Source organism: Ptychodera flava, chromosome 6 (assembly GCF_041260155.1).
Source record: "Ptychodera flava strain L36383 chromosome 6, AS_Pfla_20210202, whole genome shotgun sequence".
In the NCBI taxonomy this organism is placed as follows: Eukaryota; Metazoa; Hemichordata; class Enteropneusta; family Ptychoderidae; genus Ptychodera; species Ptychodera flava.
Genome location: NC_091933.1, coordinates 3,741,967 through 3,755,002, shown reverse-complemented (window position 1 = coordinate 3,755,002; position 13,036 = coordinate 3,741,967). Strand labels below are relative to the sequence as shown.

Sequence of the window (13,036 nt, the reverse complement as noted above, 5' to 3'; positions counted from 1 at the left end):
CCCAATATTTGGAGATATTCCAGCTATTTACAATAAGAAGAAGTCTTTCATTTTAATGACTGGATACAGGTGATCCTAAACCATTTCACTTTATGTGTCTTTTTCAGATCACATAGCCCATATAATAGAATTGTTAGGCCCAGTACCAAGGTCACTTACATCATCAGGAAAGTATTCCAGGGAGTTCTTTACCAAGAGAGGTGAGTCTTAAATCAAATAATTTTGACGATGCAACAGCACGATTGGTTTTGTTAGCTCCCATAGCCATATGTATATATGGCAATGGAAGCTATTCTTATAGGCTAGGAAATGTCTGTATGTATGTATGTCTGTATGTCTGTATGTCTGTACGTCTGTATGTCTGTATGTCTGTCCGTCAACATCAAAAACTCCAAAACCGCTGTACATTTCATCTTAATATTTGGTGTGTACATGGATGATGGGCTGTAGATGAGATTTTGTTCAAATGAAGTTGTCATTGCCAAAAATATGCAAATTAAGTGAAAAATGTAAAAACAGTCAAAATTGAAAAAACTCAATACCACTGAGCAGATTACATGAAAAATTAGCATGTAAGTACTTTGGGCTGACATGAAATGATTGTGCACATCTTGGGTCAGTATCTTGGACTTGCTATTTTTCATGAATTTTTTTGTAATTTTCTCCCATTTTTGGTCAAAAAATCTCCTACTCTGAAACCACAAGTCCGATTGATTTGAAACTTGGTATGGAAGTGCATAGAAGTGACCTTTCCCAAATTTGGGCAAATCGTGGTGAAATTTGCATATTTTTAGTTTACACGTCCATACTCCCATGTATAAGGCAGATCTCCATAGACTCCCATGTATAAGGCCACGAAAAAAAAAAATTTAGTTTCTCATCGTATTCATATTGCAAAAAGGATGCAGTGAACAATTTTTAGTCCCCATGGATGAAGTCCAGTGAGCTTATAGATTGGGTCATGTCCGTCTGTTCGTCCATCCGTGAGTCCATCCGTTCACGCAGATATCTCGGATATTTTGACAAAATGTCATGTGACCTTGATGACCTTTGATCTCAAATATACATATTTGTCCATAACTCAGTAACCACAAGTGCTACCACCCTTCATATATGGTATGATGGACAGCTTATGACGCCACATATTGTACCTCATTAATTATGCACATATCTAATTTTGAGCGAGCCAATAGAGCAGAGGTCTGATTTTTGGTATATAGGGATAACTTAGCAAAACAATTTTTTTGACAAAATGTCACGTGACCTCGGTGACCTTTGACCTCAAATATACATATTTGTCCATAACTCAGTAACAACAAGTGCTACAGTCTTCATGTATGGTATGATGGGACACCTTATGACGCCACATATTGTACCTCATTAATTATGCGCATATCTAATTTTGAGCGAGCCAATAGAGCTAGAGGTCTGATTTTTGGTATATAGGGATAACTTAGCAAAACAATTTTTTTTGACAAAATGTCACGTGACCTCGGTGACCTTTGACCTCAAATATACATATTTGTCCATAACTCGGTAACCACAAGTGCTACAACCTTCATGTATGGTATGATGGGACACCTTATGACGCCACATATTGTACCTCATTAATTATGCGCATATCTAATTTTGAGCGAGCCAATAGAGCTAGAGGTCTGATTTTTGGTATATAGGGATAACTTAGCAAAACAATTTTTTTGACAAAATGTCTCGTGACCTCGGTGACCTTTGACCTCAAATATACATATTTGTCCATAACTCAGTAACCACAAGTGCTACAGCCTTCATGTATGGTATGATGGGACACCTTATGACGCCACATATTGTACCTCATTAATTATGCGCATATCTAATTTTGAGCGAGCCAATAGAGCTAGAGGTCTGATTTTTGGTATATAGGGATAACTTAGCAGTATAATTTTTGACAAAATGTCACGTGACCTCGGTGACCTTTGACCTCAAATATACATATTTGTCCATAACTCAGTAACCACAAGTGCTACAACCTTCATGTATGGTATGATGGGACACCTTATGACGCCACATATTGTACCTCATTAATTATGCGCATATCTAATTTTGAGCGAGCCAATAGAGCTAGAGGTCTGATTTTTGGTATATAGGGATAACTTAGCAGTATAATTTTTTTGACAAAATGTCACGTGACCTCGGTGACCTTTGACCTCAAATATACATATTTGTCCATAACTCAGTAACCACAAGTGCTACCACCCTTCATATATGGTATGATGGGACACCTTATGACGCCACATATTGTACCTCATTAATTATGCACATATCTAATTTTGAGCGAGCCAATAGAGCTAGAGGTCTGATTTTTGGTATATAGGGATAACTTAGCAGTACAATTTTTTTGACAAAATGTCACGTGACCTCGGTGACCTTTGACCTCAAATATACATATTTGTCCATAACTCAGTAACCACAAGTGCTACAGCCTTCATGTATGGTATGATGGGACACCTTATGACGCCACATATTGTACCTCATTAATTATGTGCATATCTAATTTTGAGCGAGCCAATAGAGCTAGAGGTCTGATTTTGGTATATAGGGATAACTTAGCAAAACAATTTTTTGACAAAGTGTCTCGTGACCTCAGTGACCTTTGACCTCAAATATACATATTTGTCCATAACTCCGTAACCACAAGTGCTACAACCTTCATGTATGGTATGATGGGACACCTTATGACGCCACATATTGTACCTCATTAATTATGCGCATATCTAATTTTGAGCGAGCCAATAGAGCTAGAGGTCTGATTTTTGGTATATAGTGATAACTTTAGCAGTATAATTTTTGACAAAATGTCACGTGACCTAGGTGACCTTTGACCTCAAATATACATATTTGTCCATAACTCAGTAACCACAAGTGCTACAACCTTCATGTATGGTATGATGGGACACCTTATGACGCCACATATTGTACCTCATTAATTATGCGCATATCTAATTTTGAGCAAGCCAATAGAGCTAGAGGTCTGATTTTTGGTATATAGGGATAACTTAGCAATATAATTTTTTTGACAAAATGTCACGTGACCTCGGTGACCTTTGACCTCAAATATACATATTTGTCCATAACTCAGTAACCACAAGTGCTACAGCCTTCATGTATGGTATGATGGGACACCTTATGACACCACATATTGTTCCTCATTAATTATGCACATATCTAATTTTGAGCGAGCCAATAGAGCTAGAGGTCTGATTTTTGGTATATAGGGATAACTTAGCAGTACAATTTTTTTGACAAAATGTCACGTGACCTCTGTGACCTTGACCTCAAATATACATATTTGTCCATAACTCAGTAACCACAAGTGCTACAGCCTTCATGTATGGTATGATGGGACACCTTATGACGCCACATATTGTACCTCATTAATTATGCACATATCTAATATTGAGTGAGCCAATAGAGCTAGAGGTCTGATTTTTGGTATATAGGGATAACTTAGCAATACAATTTTTTTGACAAAATGTCACGTGACCTCAGTGACCTTTGACCTCAAATATACATATTTGTCCATAACTCAGTAACCACAAGTGCTACACCCTTCATGTATGGTATGATGGGACAGCTTATGACGCCACATATTGTACCTCATTAATTATGCGCATATCTAATTTTGAGCGAGCCAATAGAGCTAGAGGTCTGATTTTTGGTATATAGCAGAATGTCACACGTGACCTCGGTGACCTTTGACCTCAAATATACATATTTGTCCATAACTCGGTAACCACAAGTGCTACACCCTTCATGTTTGGTATGATTGGACACCTTATGACGCCACATATTGTACCTCAATAATTATGCGCATATCTCATTCTGAGCGAGCCAATAGAGCTGGATGTCTGATTTTTGGTATATAGGGATAACTATTGGAGAGAAATTTTTTGACCAAATGTCATGTGACCTCGATGACCTTTTACCTAAAATATATGTTTATGTCAATAAATAAGTAACCACAAGTGCTATGTCCTTTGTATTTAGTAGGATGGGAGACCTTATGACAACACACGCTTTACCTCATTAATTATGTACACATCTAATTCTGGGCAAGCGAATAGAGCTAGAGATCTGATTTTTTGGCATATAGGGATTAATTAGCAATATAATTTTTTTTTTAAAAATGTCATGTGACCTCGATGACCTTTGACCTTGATTATACATATATATGCATATTTCAGTAACGACAAGTTCTATACCCTCCAATTTTGATAGTATATTAGACCTTAAGATGTCACATCTTGTACCTCATTTATAATGCGCATATGTATTTCTTGGCTGGCCAATACTGCTAGAGGTCTGATCTTTTTTCCTGATTTAGAACCATAACTTAGACATGCCTCATGTGTTTCAAATTGGGAACAACGACATAGACCTATGTGCCCATAGATCTCAACATATACACTCCAGTGATACTTCTTAATGACCACATTTTCCTGCCCCATCAAGACTAATACTCCTATTACAAGTGGGGACTATGTCATTGTAAATGACTTGTTGAATTAATGGTTGTATCACAGTATTCGATATATCTAATTCTGTATTTTTTCCATTTTATATTCTGAATATTTACATTAAACATATTTCACTGTCTCCAGTACATTTCATTTAAGTATTTTCACCTCATGCACTTTATCCCTTTCACACATGTTCAAATATCTGACCAGAGAACAAACACTAAATAGTCCAGGATGGGAGCTACAGTGTCATTGACGCTATTTTATTTTTGTTTCAGATGAGAGAAAATGTTTGTTATTCAAGTAACTAAAATATTCATGTTAAATCTCCAGGGATTTACTCATCCCCTGCATGTGTAAATTAGGACAAGGAACATGTAAATACATCTTTGGACAAATTTCTGATACGTGCAAAATATGATGTGGTCAAGGTATTATTGCTTGTGTATACAGTCACAAGATCCCTACAAACAAAGATGAGTATGAAGAATTGTAATGGCTGACAAGTGAGCATATTTGAGATAGATTTAAATATAATACATTACATTATGCTACCATGCATCATTCTGATTGGACGAAGGTCATTTCACCGATGCTAAAATACTGTTTTAGCAGTGCTAAAGTCCCTAAACCAGCATAGAGGAGGGTTCATGCAGAAACCAATAAAGGAAAGGGCATTTACCTTGCAGGGAAATTTTGGGGTAATAAATAAATAAAATAAAATAAATAAATAAATAAATGGTTAATTTAATAATTAGTATTTTGCAAACACAGGTGTAGACTTTTTCATCCTTGTTTTAGAAATGCCTCACTGTACTTTTGGCACTTTGCCATACTTGCACTGTCACTTTTTGTCGTCTGCGTGTGTTGCTTGATAGGCTTACTGTGTGCATGTGTTGTCAACATAACCCTGACTTATGAACATGCTCTGTTTCAGGCACTGACTTTCTGACGTTCTATCTCTCAGACATCCATAGTCTGCATTTAGGACGTGAAGTGACAAAAATACCCAAATAAGACAACAAAGACATACCATTTGATATAATATAATAGCAATAACCCCCACCACAGTTGGGTATACATGAGATTTTGGTACAATATTGCTCCACATACTACTTGCTTATAAGGTCATGCTATATATGTCGTGAATTGTACCAAAATCTTGTGTTTACCTACAGTTGGGGATATTGCTTAAATAAACTTACGCTTTTGTAAGTCTAAGAATAAACAATCAAATATAGACATAAAAAAAATGCTAGCATCAAAATATTATGTTATACAGATGTATTTTGTCCAGCTTTTTTCTGGTGTTGTAATGATTCTGTGGTAACAAGCACACATGAAAATAACATTTTTGTTATGCTTGAAAGCTTGTCATGCTTGAAAGCTTTTTTAATTGTATGATTTTTACCCTGTAAACTGACATTAATTGATCTCTCCCACAGGTGAACTGAGGCACATCCACAAACTGAAGCCGTGGGACTTGTACCATGTCCTGGTAGAGAAGTACGAATGGAATCACCTGGAAGCAGAGGAATTCACCTCCTTTCTCATGCCTATGCTGCAGACTACACCAGAGAGGAGAGCTACAGCTGCCGAGTGTCTCTCACATCCATGGCTAGCAGATGTAGAAGTCTAACAAAAACACCAACCACAACACAAAAAAATAATATATATATGCAACTGATATTGTTAGGTACTATTGATAAGTATTTGTGAATTTTTGAAGTTATGAAGGAAACTATCTTTTTATACCCTAGCATAGTTGGGTTGTCTTGCACAACAGTTCCCCTCCTTTCTCTGTATTCAAATTTAGTAGATCACCAACAGCTTTGCAAAATAGTTTTCACACACCATGTGGGATATTCTACTATTCCTAGTATACCTACTGTGTGCTTGTTTTGATTCCACTACTTCCCCCTGAGGGGGAGAATGACAAAGGAAAGCTCAGCCCCTGTATGGAGAAATTCACTTTTGGGTTTTAGATTCTAGTAGTGTTCATTTTGTTTAGGACTGTATGTTTGCTGAAAACCAGAGCTGTGCTAGGATATGACATTGTACAGTGTGTGTATGCGTGTGTGTGTGTGTGTTTACTCTACTCATGATATTTCCTGTCCAAATTTATTTTTTAGTCCTTATCAGGTATTGAACTTAGGGCAAGGTAAAGTACTACAGAATGCACTTTCAAACAAAAACAAGCAAAAAAAATGAGAGAAAGATGACAAGAAAATGTTGAAATGGCAATACAATGTATAGATTATGATTACCGTCAAAATTGAAATTCTGCTTTGCAATTGTAGGTAGCAGAGCAAAATCCGAGTGTGGCATATGTCCATTTAGGGTAATAATTATTGCAGGCACATGCAGATAGTAGAAATATTTGATTTTATCCGATGCTAAAGATTCTCTGTAAAAAAGTTACCACAGATGTTGTTTCCAGTACTCAATGCTATTTCATCTGAGATGTCATGATAACACAGATTACTACAATAATGACTCTGTGTGTTAGCAGATTGTTGTTATTATGCTGTTTACAGATAGTTTGTTATATCCTTCTACTTGTTGTTGTGTAATCATTTTACATTTTCAAAAGTTTATTTATTTGTACTGTACCTGGCTTTTTTCTCCCCTTTCCCTCCTACTTATAATTTAAATAGTCGTCTGATGTTTCGTACGAGAGATACCGATGAGATTTGTCAATTTTCCCCCATACTATAAATATTTTTGAAATTTATGGGAAACTGATATTTCAGATTGTTTAAATTTCATCCAACGATATTGTTTGAATTTCATCTAACAATATTTCAAATTTAGAATAAATGACATACTTGCCTTTACCACGTGATGTCTTCGTCACAAATGGTTGCACTTCATGCTTGAGACTTACTTTGTTTGGCCCAGTTTCGCACCCAAATGTGAGAAAAAAAAGCACATTTTGACAAAGATTAATGAAACGTTTTAACTTAGCATAGTTCTGCTGACTAGTCAAAGCTGACCCATGAAAGTGTTACCCCATGAAAGTGTTACCCCATGAAAATGTTACAAAAGACAACATGTCTACAGTAATCATTTTGATGTTGTGCACAAGCAGTTTGGCTGCTTGAATGTAGGAGGTTGAATTAGTGTGTATGAACATGAAAGAACCATTTGGAGAATACCAAGACATCGCTTGTTATCAATAATAGGAAATAGTATGTTTTTACTCAAAGCCCTCACTATTAATACACTTACTGCTCCTTGGACACTTTCCAGAATGAAACGATTGTTGTTCTGTAAGGTAACTATGAGTGAATAATGTGATGAGTTCATACCAAAGATTAGACGTTGTTATGAGCAACTATTATCATGTCTTATTTCAGTCTATTTTATTTTTTAAGTCATTTACATTCAATTCTTTGAGCAATGTTCTCTGCAATGGTTGAGTTGTTTTTGTTCTATCCAAAAATATTGTTATAATTTTCCCAAACTATGTGTAAAATGTTTTGGCAATTTAGTATCTGACACTCAAATATTAATTTTTTTAGTAATAAGTGTAGGGAGAAACAGTCTATTGGTTGCAAGTCACCACACAAGTTTCATAGTTCAATGAAAGTGTCTACATGGCAGTGCAATAGAGAATGCGTTAGGTGCCATGTTATGATAGGCACTGTGGACTTTATCACATATATTGCCACCTTCTGCTCTCAATCTTGACCCTCAAAGTTGTTCATTGCAATTCATGTCAAAAGATACAGTGCGGAAAATACAGTTCCAGTATATACCATCTGTTGGAAATCAATTAAAAAATACAACATGCATCAGTCAGTGTTGTGCTGTCATGCTGTAATAGGATGTATTATTTTCTAATACATGCATGATAGACATAATATCATTTTATTTCAATGAGATATCTTATATATCTTGCTCTTTATAGGGATATTGTTTGTTCACATTGTCTTTTGTCAGCTAGGTATGTTTTAGAAAATGAGGTTGTATCAACCTCTTATTCATTCCTGCAGATGCTTCATTGCTCCAAAATGCATACGCAGAATTGCCTCTTAGAACACCCCAGATCAGAGCAATCCAATGGCACTTTGATATCCAGTACAACCAATGGGTTCTCCTATTAGATGGAAACGTGTTCATCTTAACATGCCTGAGATGATTGAGTTTTCCTTTGACCTTAGCCTGTGCAGTGTGGTTCATTCTTCAACATGTGAAAAGTTTTTAATCTTTCTCCTAAACTTGCTTTGACAAGGAAACCTGAAAGCAGTCTCTTTCATAATCAAGAATAAAATCAGTCATCACCGCTCAAATTTTATGATTTGAGAAATTTGGTATTGAAACTGTATTGATATTTGAAATCAAAATGGCGCTTACTCACCCATGTTAACTCTATGAGGAATGTTTTTTTTTTCACTGAAAACATTTCATTTACTTGAAAGGCCCTCAAACTGATTCCACACAGGCAACAGATCACCAATAGTATTGTAGATATTTGGATGGAAGAAAATCTGTCTCTGAGGTGAATTCTACCTGCATTGGAAAAGTGTTTTCTCCTGGCTCTGCAGCAAATTTTTACATTGTCCAGTGTATAATTTATGTAACTCTTTCATTATGCCATTTGTTCATGTCCAGTGTTTGTGAATCAATGTTCATGTATACTTCTCAATAGTACAAGCTACAAACTCAAGTTAGTATATGTTATAGTCCTTTGTACCATATGTATAATCCTTCCTTCCTCCCAGTGAGACTCAAGTTCTTCCAACTCCCTGTTTCTTTCAGTCTGTGTTGTATATGTTCAAACTAACAAGGAAATGGTTTTTTGCTTGATAACAGATTGCCGCAAAATCTTGTGTTAAAAGGCATCTCATTTGCATATACTGTCTTGTGTGTGGTTGTCATAGCTGTTGAAATTCTGTAGTTGCCAGCTTGCACTGTTTTTTTTCACTGTTCAGTCACATGATAATATAAATGCTGCTGGGAAGATGTTTCAATCCCTGCCGTGAACATCTGTGGGAAATTTCTATTTATCATAGCCTCCTGCACCCCACCGTCCAGAATTTTATTTAAAATGTTTTTAACAAATATTATAAGTGAACCCCTTTAAGTTAAAATTAGCTGTCCCCTTCAGCCTTTGATTGGCTTCCTCTTTGTATCTATCAACTCATTGTAGATATTTTTCATCCTGCTATTTGTGTGTTTTTCATGGGCATTTTTTGCAATTATAGCTGTTAATAGAACAGATTATAGATAATGATCACCAGTTTTAAGTCATACTGGTTTCCAAACACAGCTACCCTAACCCATCTGTTTAGTACATCATTGGTTTTTGTAGCATTCAGTAGTCGATGATTCATATTTTTTGTACTTTTTGTCATCATGGTGTAGCATCTTGATTGATTTGAAACCTTGATGTGTCAAGGGTAAGCCATTCCCCATTGTTTGGTGTTTTAAAACTGATGAAATCATGGTCCTTCCAATTATGTCTGACCATGGAAAATGATAATGTTCACTTCAAAAGATTTGTTAAGAAATGTGTCTCAATCCTCTTTTTAGATTTTCAAAGGAAAAATAGTTCAAGGTTTTGCTGTGCAATTCGTAAACTTCTCTGTGAAGCCATCACAACCTTTACAACAAGGATAATAATACAAAATATGTTGCTTCACATCTTGAACATTTACTCAATGAAAAAAGGCGAAAATGAAATTTTAAAAAAATCAATTGAATTGAAAAAAAATGAAATTTTTTCCGCGATTTGTATGGCGTCCACATTCAAGAGTAAGAAATAAAAATTATAGAACATCTAGGGTTGTCTACCCCTAATCTGTGTTGTAAATGGGAATGGTTTAGCCTGAAATCTTGCAATGGTATGCATGGTGAATTGCAGCAGAGATTTGAAGCACCTGTGTAGATTGTTTTGTTAGTTCATAGGAAGTAACTTTTGTCTCCGCAAGTCAGTTTTCCTTCTTTTTTTTTTTTGAAAAAACAAAACTCGTATAAAATTATGTTTAATTTAAGATTATATTTCAGGCTCACGTTGTATGATATTATTGCCAACTGACTTAAGATGCATGTTTTAACGAAAGAATGATTTAGATCAGATTGTAGCAATCCAACTGTTCCACTATGTGATACCTACAGTCAGATGAGTTAAACAATAAACTAATCAAAAAATAATATGTTGTCTTGTGTCTTTGTTATTTTCTACCCTCCATGAAGAGATATAGTCACTGTTGACTTAAAAAACTCCATTTGCAGTCTCCTAACATTTACTTTTGTTCAACCTGCTTACAGTATTTGGCAAGGCTGTACAAGTAAAAGATTTGACAAAAGTGTTTATGCTGCCAACTATGCATGGATAGCATTTCATATCCATTAAAAAATTGACAAAAAGTGTTTATGCTACAAACTATGCATTAATAGTATTTCATATCTACTAGATTAGATGTTTGAACCAGCAGTGATTTTCTGATTGACTTTAAACCCTTTCACCATTTTATCACCTTATCAAATGGTGACTGTAAACCTGTTCACAGGGAATTAAGCATGAGCAGTGTTGTGTTCTCAATGAATATTTGACACAAATTCACGTATACCTTTGTTACTTCACTAAATCCTCACACCTACAACAGTACAAATGTCACAAGAAATTAGAAGAAAAAATCACCTGTTTTTACAACTTTGTTGGTGATTTGGCCTGATGTGATGTGAAGATTGGTTTTGAAACTTTTAGAATTTTAAGATTTCATTATTTGTGTCAAAAGTTACGTATGAATGAAGTAGGTAGTTATGATCATCTCCAACATAATGCTGTGACAGCAGACATAGCTCATTATCTTTGTATGAAAGTGTGAAGAGATTGAAATTAAAACATTGAAATTTCTTTGCTTGTTTACTTTGATAACAGACAATTCTGTCGATTACATAATTAAACACATCGGCGATAGGGACTAGTAGACTGTACAAGGAGCTGACAATGATTTCCCAGCAGGTATTTACACAACATTAACATCAACATTTTTGTGACTAAGTGGGTATGACAACCACAAAACAGCAGTAATTTAACATATGTTATTTTTTTTTGTATTTTAGTTGAAGAGACTGTCTGAAAACCTTATTTGATATGACAAGTGTTGAAACTAGCAAAGCTGTTGGCCATGAATGTCTTTGCATGATTATATGATGACCATGTTGTTAAGTCTGGCCAATTTAATGGAAAAAATGTCTGACATGAAAATCACCTATCACGGTGTCAGACAACCATATTGACTATCACATCCAATAAAAATTTGAGACTTCAAAATCACTAATTGCCATGCAGAGCACAATTCACACATAAACAAATGCAAAGACATTGGCAGGTACTCTCATTACGTATGCGTGTCATGTTCCACAGATAACACAAGGTTGCAAAGGAATTAAAACTTCTTTTATGAATTGGATAGCTTCAACAAGGTAGCTCACACAACAATTGTCTTCAAGAGAATGTTCTGAAAATTTTGTTGGAAAATTGGATGGTATACCTATTTATAAATGTTAACCAATTTGATATTAGAAAACTTTGCTCAAAATAAGGAATAATGATTTCAGTTTTCAGACACATAGCTCCCATCAAAGGATGCACAAATTACTCATGGAAAGCTGTTCAAAGATATGTTAAACTTTGAACTCAAAAACAAAATTATTTGTTGTTCACCTACATTTTAATTAAATCCGAAGTGGAAGCCATTCTGTGCAAAAGTCTTAATTTTGTTGATGGAAATTAGTACACCTCTGGTTTCAAAAAGAATCTTCTGGTGCCGTAAAGAAGGCATGCACATAAAGCCTGTATACAAGAAACATTAAAATTTTGTGGAATTTTTACTTTTCTATATCAGCAATGTTGCTGCTTCAGTCATTTACCAAATATACAAGTGGACATTGAAGTATGATAGGTATTAATATGGAAGAAGTATGTCAAGTACGCTATGACATTACCTTGGAGAGAGAATTTGTGTAAGTTTATTAGTGACTTACTTTTTTCAACAATAAAATGTTCATAGGGTCTGAAGAAAGAGATATTTTGGCAAGTATTGCTAATATGTATATAACAGACTGATAAATGCTGCAGAAATAGGAAGAAAATGTTCAGCTTATATTGTAATGTTTTGTAGCCATTTTTTATGTCAATACTTCAATTTCTTATTCTGTGGAATGGAAATATGCCTTTTTATTCCATATTAAAAATAGGATGACTTAAGTGTCTTATAAATATTGTAAATTCTCACAAGTTTTATAGACTTTGTATACTTGATTTAACAATGAAAAAATGCACGAAAGTATCCAGATGTCTCTCAGCTATTGTTTTAATCCCTTTGAAAAGAAAAAATTAAGTTCTTAAATTATGAAACTATCATAGTTTCTTCAAACTGAATCTATGCCATAAGGCTGTAGGCAGTGACTTATGGCCTGTGTAAATGTGTAAAACACGGTTTAATCAGCCGAAGTTGCATAATTTTATTTGTCTTGTTTCATCACTATCATTCATCACTTTTAATTGTGTTCTCAGTATGCCTGAA

General features: G+C 35.0%; 1 protein-coding gene across 3 annotated transcripts in view; it reads left to right on the top strand.

Annotated features, from left to right (window-relative positions):
* LOC139134612 (SRSF protein kinase 1-like) overlaps positions 1-10,655 on the top strand; it is a 53,506-nt gene extending 42,851 nt beyond the window's left edge. For all 3 annotated transcript variants that reach the window (XM_070701536.1, XM_070701538.1, XM_070701537.1), the window contains 2 exons: positions 108-200; positions 5,942-10,655. In XM_070701536.1, coding sequence (XP_070557637.1) covers positions 108-200; positions 5,942-6,135 — 287 coding nt within the window. In that variant the 3' untranslated portion in view covers positions 6,136-10,655. The remainder of the gene's footprint in view (positions 1-107; positions 201-5,941) is intronic.
* The last annotated feature ends 2,381 nt before the right edge of the window (positions 10,656-13,036 follow it).